Source organism: Centruroides sculpturatus, unplaced genomic scaffold (genome assembly GCF_000671375.1).
Source record: "Centruroides sculpturatus isolate CEXI.00-Female unplaced genomic scaffold, Cexi_2.0 scaffold593, whole genome shotgun sequence".
Taxonomy (NCBI): domain Eukaryota; kingdom Metazoa; phylum Arthropoda; class Arachnida; order Scorpiones; family Buthidae; genus Centruroides; species Centruroides sculpturatus.
In genome coordinates, this window is record NW_019384877.1 from 212,265 (window position 1) to 232,069 (window position 19,805).

At 34.9% G+C, this 19,805-nt stretch overlaps 1 protein-coding gene across 1 annotated transcript in view; it reads right to left on the bottom strand.

Annotated features, from left to right (window-relative positions):
* Positions 1-1,116: 1,116 nt before the first annotated feature.
* LOC111630971 overlaps positions 1,117-19,805 on the bottom strand; it is a 39,192-nt gene continuing 20,503 nt past the window's right edge. The window contains exons 10-16 of the mRNA XM_023375141.1: positions 5,315-5,535; positions 5,059-5,229; positions 4,899-4,975; positions 4,713-4,813; positions 2,167-2,435; positions 1,925-2,082; positions 1,117-1,851 (exon numbers count right to left, since the gene is read on the bottom strand). Coding sequence (XP_023230909.1) covers positions 1,696-1,851; positions 1,925-2,082; positions 2,167-2,435; positions 4,713-4,813; positions 4,899-4,975; positions 5,059-5,229; positions 5,315-5,535 — 1,153 coding nt within the window. The 3' untranslated portion in view covers positions 1,117-1,695. The remainder of the gene's footprint in view (positions 1,852-1,924; positions 2,083-2,166; positions 2,436-4,712; positions 4,814-4,898; positions 4,976-5,058; positions 5,230-5,314; positions 5,536-19,805) is intronic.

Sequence of the window (19,805 nt, forward strand, 5' to 3'; positions counted from 1 at the left end):
CGATGACACACATTTCGTGTGTTTTATGTGAGCAGTTCTGTTCGAACAGTTGGAGTAGAGAATATTGTAAGTTACTGCTAGCAAAACAATGCGAAATATGTAATTATTTTCGGTAATCCGGACACTTTTGGTAATCTGACACACCTTTGGTCCCATACCTGTCGGATTATCAAGGGACAACTGTATATGGATTTATTTTGTACTTTTTCTATAAAAGTGGTTCGTGTTAAATCCGTCATTTTGTTTTTATTTCAAATTTTGACTTCGGATTCGTAATCAGCGATCCCGAAAACCCTCGAATACGGACTTTCAGTCAAATTGATAATGCTTTTGACTTTTGGCCAGCTTTTTGGGATTTGGCCCCACTGTGCATCCGGTAAATTACAAGAACGAATTAACGACGTACACATTTAGTCGTTTTAAAATTAAAAAACTCCATTCATATTAGAATGAGAGTTTTACAACTTGTTTCGGTAGAATATCCAACCAGTTAAATTAACAATAATCCCAATTTCGGAATATTTTCGAAGAATTCCCCAACTTCAAATTCCTTTCGTCTAATTTGTAAGAGTTTTATTTTAAATAATATTCCAGCCAAATATTTCTCGTAAACCAAATTTCAATATCATTGGCAGATTTACTGATTTTCCGACAGTTTTTATAACAAAATTTCGCCACGTTCGCACCTTTTCGTTTTCGTTTCGCGTTAAAGAAATTCGATATTTCTTTACTCCGGAATTCCGCCAATATTCAGATTTAAGCAGGAAACTCAGTCTTGGATCTGTGAATACGACAACCGTCATTGGCCAAAATTGCTTTACATCGTCTTTTGCCATTACGGTAAAACTATGTTCTATATTTAACTTTATCGAATCGTTTTGTATTCGGCCACGACCGAGCCGCGAAAAATACAACGGAGATTTCGTACCGATCTTTTACGCAAATGATTCGACGAAATATGTAGATCTACAAATTCGACCAAGAATCTAAACAGAGGCGTACGGCACGAGCCTACGACCAACCAATCCGAATTTCATTTCCGTTAATATTAACAAAGATAACTTAGCTTATCCCGAGATTTCAAATCGTTCGATATAAGTAGTAGGTAGAAACGAATTATCGCCTTGTCTTAGAATAAGATAAAAATCGATTTATTCCTAAATACACTCCGTGCATTTTTCTTACAAAGTACAAATCTCCATGCGTAGTAAATGTATATTGTGGCACGTAAATCGCTCAAGTAATGAAGAACTATACAAAATACTTCAGGTTACACAAATCGAATGCCCTTTTATATAAACAGTTGGCGGAAACGATAATTTTACTTCTACCCGACAACGTCGGCGAGTAACTCGAAACATCTCAAAATTTTTCATTGGATTCGATCAAATTTTCGCGCAATTCTTACTCTAGGTAAAGGAATGTTTTGTTTTCGTACGCGTCAAACGTTAGTGTTTCGTGGGTTAGACAGAAAGGTAATGGATTCGTCGTCGCTGGAATTCTCCAGATTTTTACTATTTTTTATATTAGTCTACTGCCTATTCAAATTTGAGGTTAAAATCTTCTTGCCGTCTTCTTTCTTCCCGGGACGATTATCGTACGTGTTACGTTCGGTTTCTAATTACGAGAATCGAAAGTAAAACTAAAGAAGCTAGTATTAATTTGGCCCCGTGAGAATGAATATCGTGTAAATTTTCAACGTATGTATCTGTAGATCCAGTCGACGTATTCGGATATTCTAGTATAAATGCCTGGGAGATTGGCTCTGGCGCATCCGACGCCCCAGGAAACCAGACCTATTAATACCGCTCTATTGTCCTTCTTTGTAACTAACGGACCGCCGGAATCACCCTAAATAATAAGCTTAATCTTTTAATGTGCGACTTTTACCAAATTCAATTTCTTAATCGTTACTTGTTCTTACCTGACAAGAGTCTTTACCGCCTTCTTTATATCCGGCGCATAACATAGTCGAATAAATAGTCTCTCTTCTTCCTACTTTCTTATACATATCTTGACATTCTTTTAAAGAATAAATGTTTACCTCTACCTTCTGTAGTTCGCTGGGTGCGTTTCTGTTACCTGAAATGAAAACATTTCTTGAAAATAGGCCTAGTATATAAGTAGGTATGGCCTTTACATCATCTTCGTAAAACCAATTATTACCGTATTGAATTCTTCCCCATCCAGTAACCGTAGCTTTCTGACCCGCAAAATCGTCGCCTTTCTCTGGCAAACAGGCTGGAATTATGTGTTTCCTGTAAACAACTGGATGGCTCAGTTCGAGAAGGGCGATGTCGTGCCTGTACGTTGACGGATGATAACCGGGATTGACTATTTTTCTTCGAACCGGATACTCTTCGTGGGGGAGCGATTCGCTGGTTTGTCTGATATTGTGCTCTCCTAATCGTACTTTCAGGTTTGAGGTGTGACTTCTGTAAAGTACAGTTTCTACTTCAAACATTCGATATTGCTCGGTATTGATTAGGATACCGACATATTTTCGAAGCGCAAGAAATGGCAAATTTGACATTGAAGAAATTCAATATTGTGAATAAACGATGCAGTGTTTTTTGCCGTAGGAGATCGAGCGGAGAAGCAGCTAGAGATTGTAGGCAAACCATCAGGGGCAAGTGTGCAGTGAAACTTCAAGTGAAACCTAGTGCAGTGCAGTGAAACTTCAAGTAGCAGAATATTTCAGAGGAGCCACAGACCAAAAGTATCTTTGGGGAGCCAGAGCCATAGTCACAAGAGATTATTAAAATTATATAAAAACGATTAAATTTCAATAAGTAAATTATTAGAGAAATGTATGTAAATTAAGATATTATGTTTAGATGAAATATAAAAGTAAGTTTTGACACGAAAATTTTAAACTTAAAATATTTTGTTACCAGACAATACAATTATTTCTTGTAAAGGAAGAAATGTCAGATATTGCACGTATAGTATATGCAAATATCGTCATTATTAATTTCTTTTCGAAGGATGTTTACTATTAAAATGTAGGGTATTGCGTGTACATGTATAGAGTGCATACACCAGGGGTTCCTAACCTTTTTCGTATATCGACCCCCTTTTAAAAAAATCTTCTTTCATCGATTCTCCTTCAATATTAATTATACTATATTATATATTATATTATAATATACTATATATAAATATATATGCTATAACCTCTTACGTAATTTTTAAAAACCTCTTCCTACACTTAATTAACAGCAAAAATGTGAAAGACTTTTGCTGTTAATTCGAAATTTTTTTTTATATTTGCAAAGCTACATCGACTCCTAAGAGATCAATGTCGACCTGGTTGAGAAACCGTGGCATACACTGTGAAATCTTAATTCAGTGCCACCATTTGTTCGCCTCTGAAATTGGCGTAAAATCGAGTATGGAGCTAAACTTAAGTATTTAAAAAGTAACCATTATATATAGGAATATCGTACGAATACACATTATGAATTTGAAGGTTGAAAGTTACGCATTTTAACATTAGAGAGGTTACGGCCTACGTTTTCATCGCGAAAACCTTTACGTCGGACGTTCAGCGCCGCCTTCCTGTAAACCTAGAAGTTTGATAATGGCATTTGGAATGTCAATGGAATCATGCTCGACGTTCCAAATGCCGTTGTCTAACTTCTAGGCTTACAGGAAGGCGGCGCTGAACGTCCGACGTAAACGTTTTCGCGATGAAAACGTCGGCCGCAACCTCTCTAATAATGATGTCGTTTGCAACGCAGAATCGTACATTTAATAACTCACATAAGGACCGTTTATTATAAAAGTGGTGTAAGTCCATTTTTAATTAAAAATCCATTCTATAATATTTTAAAAAGCAGTGGAATTTTTTAAGGTTTAAATTTTAATTTTTCCCCGAGCTACTATACGGGGGCCACAAAAAATATTAAGCTTAAAAGGGGCGAAAGGTCAAAAAACCGTTGGGTAACACTGATTAGTGTACTGATTTTACTATCTGTCAAAATTAATTGCGCAAAATTCACACGCTGGTCGAATCACTTTCNAAAAATATTTACATCGTCATCCACAACTCTAAATATTCAATATTTTTACTAATAGCGAATATACCGTTTAATCACATACGAAGGTAGATTTATTTAAACCAGGGTTGTCCAATCTTTTATCTTAATGGGCCAAATTAGAAATTTAGGTGTATTCAGCGGGCCACAAAGGTACAGTACTTTATATAAATTATTATTCTTTCTCATTATTTAAATTTTAATTTTTCCCCGAGCTACTATACGGGGGCCACAAAAAGGGGCGAAAGGTCAAAAAACCGTTGGGTAACACTGATTAGTGTACTGATTTTACTATCTGTCAAAATTAATTGCGCAAAATTCACACGCTGGTCGAATCACTTTCGAGAAATGTAGGCCCAACTGCATAGTTCCGTAACTAACAGGTATGTTGAGAGGGTTGATATACTTTTCACTAGGTATATTATGCTGGGCCTGTATTAGTTGAAAGTGATTCGACCACTCATAGGAACACACTGGCACCCGATGCTTCCCTGCACGATCTCTTATGGCACATGACTTATGAAAAACACTACAATAAAGAGAACCGAAATATTGTAAATTTACTTTTAAAACGTTTCGACTGCATTTGGAGTTTTTTAAAAGCTATTTAATGAGGAATTATCAACTTTTCAACAGAAGAACGTAGGAACGATTATTTGCATTTTACCTTACCTGTAGACGCAATGAGCAGCAGTTACGACCCATTTTTTGTGTATCAAAGCTCCTCCACACGCTATCTTCCTACTGAGCAGTGACTGTTTTACTATCGCAACCTGTGTAAATAAATAGTATAAGTGAATGTAAGAATCGTTAGCGTTACCTTTAAATAACGTTTTACACCTTACACGTGAGAATTACCTGCCACGGTTGTTGTCCGAATTTGGCATTCGATCCTCCGACTATTTTCGAATTCCTTACGTATATTTTGCCACATTCTAAATATTCAATAATTATATTAAGAGAGTGCAATTATGCGACGGAAATGATTGATTTCTTTAAAATTTATTGAAATTTTTACCAGGGTCATCCACTAAACCGACTCGAGAGGGCTCCGCATTATTCGGTACGCAGCAACTCCAGAACATCCCTCCACTGCAAGTATCCAACGGTTTCTTACCCTGAATCCAGCAAGAAAGTGAAGAGCCGCATTGGTAATTATTGCCTTGGTAAGTGCAGCTACGAGGGAGTGCTTGGATAAAATGAAATTTTCCAATTGACTTAAAAAATGAATAGGGATATTTACCACTAAAAAATCCAAAGTTATAAATACCTACTGAAAAAATACTGTGCTATGTTCAGCAGATTTTGTGCCGTCTGATAATCGAATAATTTGGGATTTTGCGGAGAGGTGACGGTGGTTCTTTTCGGAGACGACCACGACCAGCCGTTTTGCGCAAATGCCAGGTCCAGGAGGATGACTAGAATTAAAACGACACACGAGGACATCCTGAAAATATTCGACGGGACAAAAATATTTACATCGTCATCCACAACTCTAAATATTCAATATTTTTACTAATAGCGAATATACCGTTTAATCACATACGAAGGTAGATTTATTTAAACCAGGGTTGTCCAATCTTTTATCTTAATGGGCCAAATTAGAAATTTAGATATATTCAGTGGGCCACAAAGGTACAGTACTTTATATAAATATATGCTTAAAAAAGTTCAAAATATGTTTTTAAAAGTTTCAAAATATGGAAAGTTTCAAAATATATTTCAAAGTTTTCAAAAAGTTCAAAATATGGATATCAAATTTTAATATAATTACAAAAAATACTGTATTATTGAGAGTTAAAATGTTTTTTTTTCACTATGAAAAGTATAACTGTAATTATTAATGTAATAAATTGGAACATTTAGGACTTAGCAATTGGATCTCTGTTTTTACTTCATTACCAATATTACACAAACGCATCTTCCGAAGCTCTCCTTGTCTTTCTTTGTTTCGTAATCTTTATTTATTTAATTGCAAACTGCTATAATTTAATTACGATTTTTAAATAATTTCATTTATTTTACTCGTTTCTTTTATGTTAATAAACAACCTACGCTTTACGCATAAACACTGTTATAAAAAACTTTGGTAAGCTTGATTTGACGCGGGCCACAAACAAAAGAAATACAGTACAGCATCGATTATCCGACCCCCAATTAACATTCATTCATTCATTCATTATGTTTTATTGTACCAAAAATAAGTACAAGACCAGGCCCCGCGTTTGGCATTACCTGATGACACAGTTAATGGGATACAAGAGAAAATTACAGTATTTCCCGAAACACAATGAAATCAAATACATAAAAATAGACAATACGATACAAAACAAACATGAGGTACGTGAGAAGAGACCAGAGTGTACATTATAACGCAATACACCCCCAATTAACAGTCACCTCGGTTAACCGACCGTTCTAGTCGGCAAATTCAAATGTCCTCTAGTGATGTGGCGCTACAATATTTGGCTATGTCTTGGCTACTTTAATATTATTTTCACGTGTTTTAGCTGGCAACACTGGAACGACATGAAGGGGAGCCAGTATTTAAACGAGGCTTAATTTTCTAATTTTTAACGATACAATAGCGACGATTATTATTTTTTTAAAAATTTGATAGGCTTAACATGGAGGAAAATTCAACGCGAAGAAGGTTAATAGCGATATACTAATATACTAATTGCATGGGACATAATAATACACCACACTAATAATGGATTTTTTCATACTTTTCGGTTATCCGACTTTTCAATTATCCGACCAACCCCAGTCCCCAATTGGGTCGGATAATCGAGACTCTACTGTAATGGATTTTTTCATACTTTTCGGTTATCCGACTTTTCAATTATCCGACCAACCCCAGTCACCAATTGAGTCGGATAATCGATGCTCTACTGTACTACGAAATGAATAAAATTCGTTTCTACACTTTAATTTATTGGAACGTACGACGAAACACTCAAATTAATTGAATTAAGTTTATAAAACTTCCGGTCGAATTTATTACTTAAAAAAATCAAGCAACGAGCTGCTTAACTTTTCCGGAAACATTTAAACCTGTGTGGCGCCATCTCTTGCGATATTTTAGTAAAAAACATAAAAAGTTTTTTGATTATTATAAAATGGAAAAAATACTTAATTTTGAAGGTAGGGGCGAATTTTATATATAAAAAAACACAAATTGTAAACGCTAAAAACGAGTAAAACCGTCATGAAGTCCGATTCCACTCGAGACACGACACACGACTCCCTTTTATGTCCCCACCCCGTCGAACTTTAACCACCAAAATTTAGTAGCATCGATACCTCTAATATACAAACCTCCCTACAAAAAAAAATTTAAGAAACTTTTAACAAAAAACCCAGGAGTTAAGCTTCAAAGAAGGTAAACAAAATCGTGCTCATTATAGACTAACATCCGTACATACAAAAAAAAACCAAAATTTTTGTATTTCTCGATGATTCCAGGTCCCGAGTCCAGAAATGTAAAAATCTTTTTTACCGATGGTCGTACTTTCCCCGTGTTATAGCCTATTTAATAGCCGGGAAAGTAATAAATAAACGGCAAGCGATGTAAATTGTCAGAAATAAATAGACCCGTCCTTATACCACGGCCAAAACGTACCTCTGCGTTTGACTCGTCCATAAGGAAAATCGTGTCGTATCGTCTTTACCCACCCGGATTCATTTCCTTCGTATCCGGGAAATCTCGAGTTTCGTCAAATTCCTTGCCACATAAACAATTCGTCATTAAATTAAACAAAGAAATTAAAGAAATCTTAACTTGTCAATCGGACTACTTCTAGCGTTACCTTTATAATTAATTAAACTGTGTAAGATAGTTTTAAGGATAAATATAAAATTTTCATTAACGTACTTAATTAATTTTATAGCGAATCCTAAATTCCTAACACTTTGAATAATACGGTAAGTAATTTGTGATTTGATAAGGCTCGACGTCCTCTAAATTATTAGATAGCGGATACGAATGCATTATACTTATTTCGAATTAAATTTATTTTTATTTTCCCTGCTCTGTAGTAGATAACAGAGGGAAAGTATGACCCTCCAGATTTTTACACTTTTGGACTCGGGGATCTCGAAACGTCGAAAAACGCGAAGAAATTCATTGGTTTTTCTGTAGGTATGAGGAGCACGATTTTATTCACTCTCTTTGAAGCTAAATAAGACCCGTGCCTTTTGTGAAAAATTTCTGACATTTTGCAGAAAGATTTCAGTGTTAGGAGAATCGACGCTTATTAAAGTTTGGCGGGTGTTAAAGTTAAAGGGGTAAAGGTCGAGGGGTGGGAAGATAGAGTCGCGTGTCGTACGTCGAGTGGAATCGGGACTTAAGATTTTATTCTTTATTAGCATTTACAATTTTATAAAAACTCGTCTCTACCTTCAAATTTAAGGTTTTAGCCATTTTATGATAATTAATAATGTAAAAAGTGTTTAAATAAAATCTCGCAACGGATGGCGCCAAGCGCAATTTTAACTCTTGCCGGGAAAGTTACGCACCTCCGCTAAATTTTTATACGTTTGCATATTGGAAATTGAATCGTGCAAAGAATTGTAATCGGGAGGAAAGCCAACTACAATCAAACTTAAGCGTCGATTAATAACACTGAATAACGGGAGACATTGCAATTTTCCGAAATTTATTCACGTGTAAATCAAAGATTATTACATGCATCGATTAAATCAACCTATAATAATTCGCGACTCGTGCCCTGCCGAAATTCGAAATGTCTATGAGTCATAATGAAAAGTCCAATTAATTTTAAAAATTATAAGTAACTCGAAGCACTTAAAAACATCAAAGACCTTTCTTTACCTTTCGTCTTCGGTTATTTTCGGCGGGTGTGAATGCGATGCTTCGTTCATAAACAAAGCAATATCGAACTTACGTCGCGAGATAATTCGAGAGGGATAAAATATTGAAATTACTGAAGTTGATGAAACCGTAATTTCAAAACTCGTATACGTTATTAAAGGATAATTAACTCGCGACCGGATATTAGCTTGTGGGTAAAAAACAATTTATTTTCTTTATAATAAAGTCCCATGGATGACCCAACAATATCTACCCGAAGACATCTGCGATTTAGCTTGTGCACGGTCTTAACTTCGTTACTAGAAATAAATAATCGTAATCGATATCAACAACTATTAAATTTAGTTTTATCAGTTTACGGTTTACGGAATACAAAGAAGAGTACAATTAATCGTAAAAGTATGTATCTAAATTAAACGTCCACTGGCCCATATTTATTATTTTTTTAATGCACCACATATGTAGGGATTAATGACGCGAAACTTCATTTATACAGGAAATGTTGAGACAAAATGTCGTTTTCTTACGTAAACATTTCACGTTGGAATCATTTTTATTACCTAAAAAATGGCATACCGAAACAGACTACGCTTTTATCCGTCTTTTATACGAGCAAACTACAGTAATCGTCCGACGTTTTCTAACAAAATTTATTATTTTAAGGTAGTTTTATTACATTGATAAATTGGAAGAGCGAAGACGATTGTTACGTCGCTAGCCACGTTTCTATATTTGGAGATGCGAAGAAGATACCGTAATTAAACGGTGCAGTGACCGTTAACGCCGGTTTAAAGCTTCGTCCCGTCGAGGGACTTTAAACGGGTTACGAGATAAAAGTGGCTGTCGGTGTGCGACAAAATCTCTGCAGGAGGTAATGCGGAAGTTCGTGACCTCCGATGCTTCCTTTATTATTAAATATGGCGACTCTACCCTCTTTAGCTAGAGTTAAAGCGGGTGGAGTAGCCACGTCCGACACACATCTGACGAAATGCATTTTTTCCACACGGACTGTTTTTCAAAAAATGCAGTGTCCTTGGCCGGCGTTACGTAACCACCTCGATCGCAGGTTTGGGTGTAACGCTTGCAAGTAAGACAAACCACCACCCGCGTATTCGTACCAAAAAAAGTTAAACCGACGAAACCAATCATTAAAGAGAATTAGAACGAGAACCAAATACTTTTTTAAATTTTGCAATTATTAAGCTATTTTTTGAACTAATACTTACAACAGAAAGTAAAGTATTTAAAGAATTACAAAATTTCTGAGTAGCCTCCCGTAATGAATAAAGAAATATTATACAAACCTTGAACTACCCGGAGATCCCGTGTCCTAAAGTAGTCGAAGAAGATTAAGAAATGGCAAAACAATGCTTAGTACCTACACAGATATCCAGTCTACTGACCTTATTCTATATCTGGGTGAATGGACTTTCTATCAGGTCAAAGATTTTTGAGTTTCCTAGGGATTCCCTGCAGGAAAAAATTAATTTATAATAAAAATACAATATAAAACTTACTTGCGATAAACCCGTAACCTAATTCTGCAATTAAACGAATGTCCGAGAATGGTTCGGCGGATGATAAAACCGTAATCAAATTTCTTTAACGGCAATATTCTAAACGGCTACATTTTCCTACTCTTTTACTCGTTACGCTCGCCACCCATCTTTAATTTTTAACTAAGATTAAATCGTTGTCACTTTGCTTTATAGCTTTAAAACAGTATTTAATGACTGGATTTGTGGCGGTTTCATTGAAAAGTTTTAAATAACGGACACGACATCCGATCGTTGCGTTATTTAATCAATCGGGCGTTGCGGTGTATTTTGAAAGAACCGCACGCTTCCGTCGCTATTGCGATGTTGTGTAGGAGAGACGAACTAAAATTAGAGCAAATATAAATCTTTTTCTTCTTTCTCTCCGGAATTGAATTTATAAAGTGTAAAAGAAGGATAGAAACCGCCAAACCTTTACCTAAGTAGAATATTTCTGGACGCCATTCCTATTTCGGGTTATTTCGATGTATCCAAATCCGTATTTCCTTTATTTCTACTGTGTGTAAAATTTCGGGAAAAAACTGTATAAACTACTTAAATGCTTAGCATTGGCCACTTCTATATTTATCAATATTAATTAAATACTTTTGTTCTAATTGTAGAAACATTGAATTACATCTTACACTGTCTCCAATAAATCGGAAATCGTCACTTTCGAAGACGTATAGGGGAGATCGGGGCAAGATCGGCATGTTAAGCTTTACTTAAATTTTGTGTAATAAATACTGCTGTAAACTGAAAAAAAAGCTTTGCATATTGTCTATTGGAATGTTACCTTACTATAGAACTGGTTAAAATCAGTTTGGAAATAAAAATAATTAAAATAATTACAACTTTACAAGAAGAGAGAAATTGACGAAGTTGCCCCGGGTATAGGGGCAAGATCGGCAACTTCTCTCTTTTTGTAAAGTTGTAATTATTTTAATTATTTTTATTAAAGTTGCCCCTGGTATAGGGGCAACAGTAATGGGGCAAGATAGGCACGTATATAAAATTATGTTATTAACAATGTATAAGTTGGAATTCACTATTAAAACAAAGAAATACAAATCCAACACCCATTTAATATTATTACAACGAAATGCAAGTTCAAAGACATATATACATGAATAACAAATGCAAACATGTTTTCATTTATCATCTGTTTGATTTTTATCCTTTGCTTCTAATGTGGCTTTATGTTGCCGATCTTACCCCGCTAGTCATGATTTCGAAACATTAAGTACAACCCTGAGAACAGAATGCCAAGCCACGATCTGGCCACGTGAATAAGTTGAAGTTACATCCTTCTAACAGGAAAAGTAACTTTCGTTATCATGGAATTATAACAAAACCTGCCAATTCAATATAAATGGAAAAAAAAAATATTATATGGAATTCAACGAAAATGAAAATTTGCTTGATAATTCAACTACGCTTGTTGAAGAACAATAAAAACACTACACTCAACAAGCCACCAATAAAACTGAACTGCCTAACCTATAACCAAAGTCGCCTTTTAATTTGTTTTTTAGAAAAAGCGCTTGACAAACTTGCCCCGCATGCCGAAGTTGCCCCGATCTCCCCTAAGTAACCTGGAAGTGACGTAACACCGTTGGCCCGTTTATTCGTCACCGGTGTTGACTTTTAAAGAGCCGACGTATTAGGCCTTTTAATTGCCTAACGACCGACATTCGATAAGCAATTGGTTACTTTTGATACTCGTAACGACGTAATTATTTTATTCCGGGTAAAAATCTTGCCGTAAAACAAAATCAATTTCTCAATTAATTAATCATTATTGACTATTATTACTCGCCTAGTTTTATCTGGTTTTAATTTAGACAAATTATTCTTTACGAAAAAATGTTTAGACCAAGCAAATTTACCATTATATTAACCTAGGTCTGGTGTGTGATAACCGAGGCCTTTGTTTTCTACTTATTTGTTTCGTGTTAAAGTTTAGTTCTTCGATACTTCATGCGAAAGTATCGAAGGAAGAGGAAGAGTTAAGGAAATCTGTACGTTAAAACGATTCCCGTTACAAAACTGCTAAACAGTTGCAACGGTAGTTTCAACAGACGATAATTATAAAAACTATTTACGTAAAATTTTCTCTTATTTTTAACTAATTTTGAATCCTATTACATCGTTATATTGACTTCGACGCTAATTAATTGGCCACACGGTGAAAAAATCACATTGTTTTGGATTGTCTTTTAATGATAATTTGATTTAACATATTTAATTACCCTATATTTTAAATCATTTAAAAAATTATTAAGAACTAAAAGTAAACACGCTATATATAGGCTATCGCACACAATTCTGTATTCAATTAACGAGATATTTATAGGTCTTATTGCGTATCGAGGACTTTACCGCAGACTCGATCGAGTTGTAGTTTTACAGGAAATAAGCAGAAAAATATTAATTTGCATTTTTGTGGCAGAACGACGTTGGTGTATTAAGAGGAAACGGCGCATCATCGAATATTAATATAACGTGTATTCATTTATCTGGTTATGGCAACGATACGGCATCGAAGAGATTGTAAATTACCCACCTTTGTCCCTTCCGAAATTGGTGATAAACCGACGAGTTTTCGGCCTAGGGAAATAATTAAAAATAAAACTAGAATTTCTTTCCGAATTTATTAATTTACCGTAACGTAATTTTGTAAATTACGGAAAACTAACCTACGCAACTGGCAACACTTAATTACAAAGGGGGGTTGGAATATTTTCCTTTAGGCAGATCCGAGAATATCGACAACACAACCCAAAACGGTTCGCGGCTAAAACGAAAGTTAGAAACAACGACGAGTTTTAAATGTTGCGCGTAAACTATCGTTTCGCAATAAAAGTTTTTTCAATTTCAAAATGCCGACGTTATTAATACGCGTAGAAACTTAACTCGCGCACGTACAGCCTATATACAATCGATAATTTCTACTTTAAGCGGAACGAAATCCAATTAAGTGTGGATTAAATCGATTATTTCTTTATCGATAAGTTTATCTGGCAGTAAAATATTCCAAATAATTGTTAACTAGTGTAACTGGTCTTGCGTTCAAATTTTCAGGAAATTACCAGCGGAGCCTCCGGCTGACTCGTCCTCATTTATAATCTCTTTCCAGTTTACATAATTGTTTACATTTTTTCCGTACGTTCAATAAAAAATTTTTACGGCTTTCGTCGAATACGAAATTTCTTACTTCTCATCATTTGTATTAATTACTCCGAGCGGGGTAATTAATTTTTACTTTAACTGGCGTTAAGAGCGGATGAAAGTTAAAGCTAAGCGTAAGAGCCAGCTGACCAGACTCGAGGAAAATACGCTACGCGCGACTACCGACGTGCCCTAACAAATGTTTGAATACGCGTATATTCGTACGCATAAATATTACGTTCTGTGCGTAACGCCGCGTGCATATTAGGATAGAATTACACATTCGACGTACGCGTACGTGGTACACGATGAGAATACGTATCCCGCTTTAACTTTTCTATTAACCTTTCTGTACGGTAACAAAAGCTACCGGACGTAAGATAAACGTTAACGACATCTTACTTCCTTCGACAACCTATGTCTTGTATAGCCTATAAATACAACACAAAACATTAACAATAATTATACTAATATAATTTAGACTTTACGCTTACAAAAGATTTTATATTTTTATCTATTTTTTAAAACTACGCCAATCGTTTAAGCGCCAGTGAAATATATTTATCCGCGCTTTAAAATAGAAAAAAAAATCAAAAGAAATAACTAAATCTTTCGGAAAAGTCGACTGGCTGGAGGAAAACGCCGAGTAATTTTGAGTCGAGTTACGTAAAAAGAATGAAGTAACGCGATAACGGGAAGTGGATGACTTTTTCAATTCGTAAGACGTTGTAGGCATTACGGCAGTTATCGAGACTTTAAATACTCTTTATTCTATTACGGTTGTAAAAGTCACGCTAGACCAGGGGTCGGCAACCTTTTGAGTCGGAAGAGCCAAAATTACAATTTACAAAATTTCGAAGATTTTAAAGAGCCACAAAATTTTTTCTCGCCAACAATAAATAGTACTCGCATAAATAAAGTTTTTTGATAAAAAAACTAATCTATTTATTCATAAGAAAAAATATCTATTTATTCATATATAAGTACAGTAGTGTTTTTTACAACAAATTAGATAATAGAAACATCCGACGACGGCGTCATTCGAGAGCTTCCGACGGACTGACGACAGTGACGACGCGTGTCACGGGGGAGGGGTGCGATGAAAAGCGAGTACAAGTGGCTGAGAGATAGAATCAGTGCCTAATCCTCGTTAATCGATTCAGAACGATTTTTAAATGTTTTTTTTATAAATAAATAATATTTGCGTATAGTACTAAAGAGCCGCAGCTTCACATCCAAAGAGCCGCATGTGGCTCGCGAGCCGCAGGTTGCCGACCCCTGCGCTAGACGAATGGAGTCACCAATCACGGCCGTTACTCGACCTTTCAAACTCTTATTTATTCCGTACAGTACATTTAAAAGGATCAATTGTTATAAATAATAGTAATCTTTTATTTATTTGAAGGACGTCAAATTACAGATATATAACGGTCCTTTCGACCAGAAAAACTTCATATTAATTACTTCTAACGCGTAAACATATTTGTACCTGGTGACACAGTTTCGTAATTGTTTTTGTATATTTATATACAGTAGTTAGCGTCGATACCAGTTTTGTTTGTCAAACACGTATAAAGATGTTCGGTCGTCCTACTTTATGACCTTATATCTGCGTTTTATAAGAAACTCCGTGGCTAAATATACGTTATAAACGTTAATTTTCTTGGCTTAAACTATTTTAATATTGCCGCATTAATTAAATACGTCGACAATTGAAGTTTCTGTACAGTTTTGCGTATTGTAATAGTTACGAAATATAAACTTTTCTTACAGTTTAACAAGTTTTTATTAATTAAAACTTGTAAAGTATCATTTTTAGGAATCAGATTAATTTTTCGGCGTTTAAATATAATTAAATATATTTTACTTAATTAGGATCCTTTCAATTTATAACGAAGTTTCTGCGGATGCAATATGAATGATTACGGAATGGAATTTTTCTTCTTTTCCCAGAAATGCTATCTAATGTTTTTATTTTTTCCACGCTTGGAATGCCTAATTTCATAATGTTCCATTTTATTGTAAAGGAAAAAGTACCCGAACAATTTTTCAACATTTATCTTACTTAAATATATTAATTATACGATTTTAATTAATGTATTTAACACAAACACTTAAATTATCCAGTAGAATTAATTTTTTTGCATTAATTTCTCTATTTTATACTCCAATTGTCGCCCCTTAATTACAATTAAGTTTTTGTGCTAATTACTAAGGATTCGTTTTTAATTAAATTTTTCCACTAAATTATAAAAAAGAAAGAAAAGCCAGGAAAAAACGTGTACTTACATGTCGTTGGGCGGCGGCGGAAACGTCGGACGGCGGCGTTATTCCATTCTTTGGCGTTGCTTCTAAACCCGAGTGGCCACTAGCAGGAGTAAAGTTAGGATGCGCGATCACGTGATGGAAGAAGTAGGTTACGGTCACATTACGTGCTACACACGGTCAGTAGCGCGCGCAGCGTTAATTTTTTCGGTCTCTCGGCGAATATCGTCATCCGGGTGTTCTACATTCCGTGCCCTCTAGCGGTGATTGGCAGAAAGTAGGCTGATAAAGGTGCCGTTTTACCGCTCCGCCCGCCGTCGACTGGGCGCGAATTACTTTGTTTATCCTTTAATAAAATACTGGAAATGGCATTTTTGGCTCTGTTTAAAGATATTTTGTCCGCTTACGCAACGCCTTTGGCCTCCCCTTCCTCGCTCTCTATTGTATAATACGGGAAGGGAAAATTGTCTTCGCGACTCGTTTTTTCGACATTTGATAATTACCTCTTACATAATTTACATAATTCTGCGTATTTTTTAAGGCGCAATTTAGTTTTTTGTACGTGAAATCTTAAAAATAACAGTAGACGGGTGTTTTGCCGCGTTAACTATGGTCTGATTTGCTCGAGTAATTCTTGATTTTCATTACTTAGTCGGCGAATAGTTCTCTCGTCCGCATTTTTTTCTTTAGCGGAAGTTAAATATCTTTACAATCGACACCCGTCCCGGATAGTCCCTAATTATTTATTCTCTTTGGAATGTCCTAACAATAAAATTATCGACCTTTCCTTTAATTCCTAACTTATAAATAATTTTTCTGGTAATTTTATAATAACTCGGATTTTAATGTAGCTTCAGTCGCCCGCGCTATTATCGAACATATAACTGTCATAAATTATTATCGGTGTATATTGTCGTAATGTAATTTATGCCGGTTATACGAGTATGGGCCTATACGTTTTTATGGGCTAAAAGCCTCCGTTTAGAAATTGTCTTTCGACATTTTCATACGATAGGCCCGTATTTATTTCGCGCGATCTCGAATTATGTTTAAATCACTTTTTTAAAAATTACATACAACGTAAACGTTAACTTATTTTTAAAAAGTTTATCATTTTAAGAGTATTTTCATTATTATACTTACCAATAACAGGATAATCTATTAAGATATAAGTGATATGGGGAAAAAATCGAAAAAAACGATAAGACAAAATTGAAGGTGTATAAGATGTATATATAATAAACATAGAATGTAAATTGTAATATAACTAATACAACTTTATGCCAACACTACGTTCTACTACTTTAAACAATTGAACGTCATACTTTCAATAATCCTTAATTATCAAATTGTGTTTTAATTAATTAAAACACAGCCAAAATGAATTAAATTAAATCAATTTCGGCTCACATTTTGCATAATATTCCTGGATTTTTTAATATAAAACTATTAGATTTTAACATTTCAGGCTATAGCCTATAACGTAACTTTTCTGGTAAATGCCGATATCGGACTGATAAACAATACAACATCCGGGCCTCTTGCAATTTTTTTTTCAAACTTTTAATTCAATCATTTTGTATTGTTGTAAAAAGGAGGTAGCGCATTTCAATATTAATATAGGCGTATAGTTATTAAATAAACGTAGAGGAAAATTGCTAACCCGGATTTAAAAACTACAGTATAAAGTAACTTATAACCAGGTCATTGTTTTTAAAGTAGTAAGCTAGTATTAGTATAAACTTTCTCAATTTCTACCTCGATTATGCTGGCAAATAGAACGACGTCTTCATTACTTTACAATGTAATCGACATCGCTTGTAACTTCTACCCGAAACGGAAACTACAAATTTAACTGTCGTAACTTTTTTCTGGAATTACGGGTCGTTGGTAGAAGACGTCAGATTGGCGCGACCGAGTGGTCACGATTTTGTGACAGTTTACGCGGGTAGAGTAGAAGATCGTATTACGCAAATATTTAGGATTTTTAGCATGCAAACGAAGCTTTTTTCCATATTTGCTCCGTATTAAAATTAATTAAAGTTTATTAGTATTATTAGCGAGGTTGAGGCCGAAGTTTTAAACGTGTACGTCGGACGTTCGGCGCAGCTTTCCCGTAAGCCTAGAAGTTCGACGATGGTGTTTGGATAGTCGGTGGAATCACGCTCGACGTCCCAAACTCCATCGTCAAACTTTTAGGCTTACGGGAAAGCGGCGCCGAAAGTCTACACGTTTTCGCGTTTAAAACTTCGACCTCAACCTCGCTATTATTTGGTTTACTCGAAGTTGCGACATCATAGATATGAGAGGTCGAGTGTTTTGAAAGGAAGGAATTCAGTCGTCACTTGTATAAATTTTCTATCGTAATGGAAATGCAATTTTTTTTTGACCATTTAATTTTGATAACTCATAGTTTAAATTCTATTTCTAGGAACATAACGGCGTTTATTCCACAAAAAAAACGACGACTTCCGGTATTCAACGAAATGGCAAAATACGACATGTTTGTGTATATATTGTCTACTTGGACCTTGTTTGTTAGTAAGACTTATTATTCTGGTGTGGATACTGATCGGCAAAGAGAAGAGATCTTAGTCTAAAGTTACAACAAAATATCTTTATTCACCTGTACACTGTTTTTGCGTCTTTCGGATTCGAAGACCCGTCTTCTGCAGGTTTACGGCGGGTAAAAGAGGACGTCCGTCGTCATCTTTTAAATTCATTTCAAAAAATTGTGTACGAGTTAATTTGAATTTTGGAAACGTAAACTCCCGCTTTCAGATATTTACGGATGTTATTCTGTTTACCTCCTAGCTTCTTAAAATAACTTTTATTAACTGCACTTAATTAAAAGCGAGATTTCCACGTCGCCACATTCTGTGTTCCAGATAGATCGGAGGAAAAGAACCTAACTCGGGATCGTGACTTACACCGGAGCATTTCCACGTAAAATACGAATTGCGTGTCTCTACTCTTAGACATTTCATTAAAATCGAAATGCTGAAATTTATTAACACTTTAATAAAGCTAAGTTAAAGGCTTTTCCCTTTCGGTTTCCGTCCGGGATCCACTAACAAAAACACGGATGATGTCATAAAATGTATTTTGTAATATTTAAATAAAGCTAAGTTAAAGGCTTTTCCCTTTCGGTTTCCGTCCGGGATCCACTAACAAAAACACGGATGATGTCGTAAAATGTATTTTGTAATATTTTTTAATACATAAAAATAATGTGATTCTATTATAACTCGATAAAAGTTTTAAGTTGATTTAATTTACTTAAATCTGTTTACGACAGCGAAACAAAAGATAAAAGAATAATCAAGGAACAAATTCAACAAGAGTATAAGCGTTGGATGGAATCTCTTCTCTATACCATTTATCTATTCAGCCAGTACAGTAATTGGTACAGATACAGTACTTTCCATTTCACACTCCGTCTAGGGATTTGTGGTGTATCCTTGCGTATAATCTGTTGTCGTTGATCATTGACTAGGGAAACGAGCAGCCGAGATAGTGATTATCATGTTACTGAACAGAAGAAGGGATTAAAACAGGATAATGTTTTATCTCACTTTGTTTATGGAAAATACTGATTTAATTTTTATGCCAGGGATCAAAAGATTCTCTATCAACTTAAATAATTTGATTTGTTACATTAAACTGGGTTTGCTTCTCTATTAATGGTACTTGTTCCTCAATGGTTATATATTATGTATTTTTGTTTTAGATTCTTTAACCGAGTTTCCCTTCTGAGAGGAACTTAATTAAGTCAGATTTCTTAAGATGAAATGTATTTTTTTTNTAAAATGTATTTTGTAATATTTAAATATATATTAATAAAAAGAATTGTTATTTTAAATACAATTATTAAATCAATTGCCAGAACGTCTGTAAACAAAGCCAATTTATCCGTGGTTTATACGTCATAAATAGAATACGGAGCGAAGTTCGAGA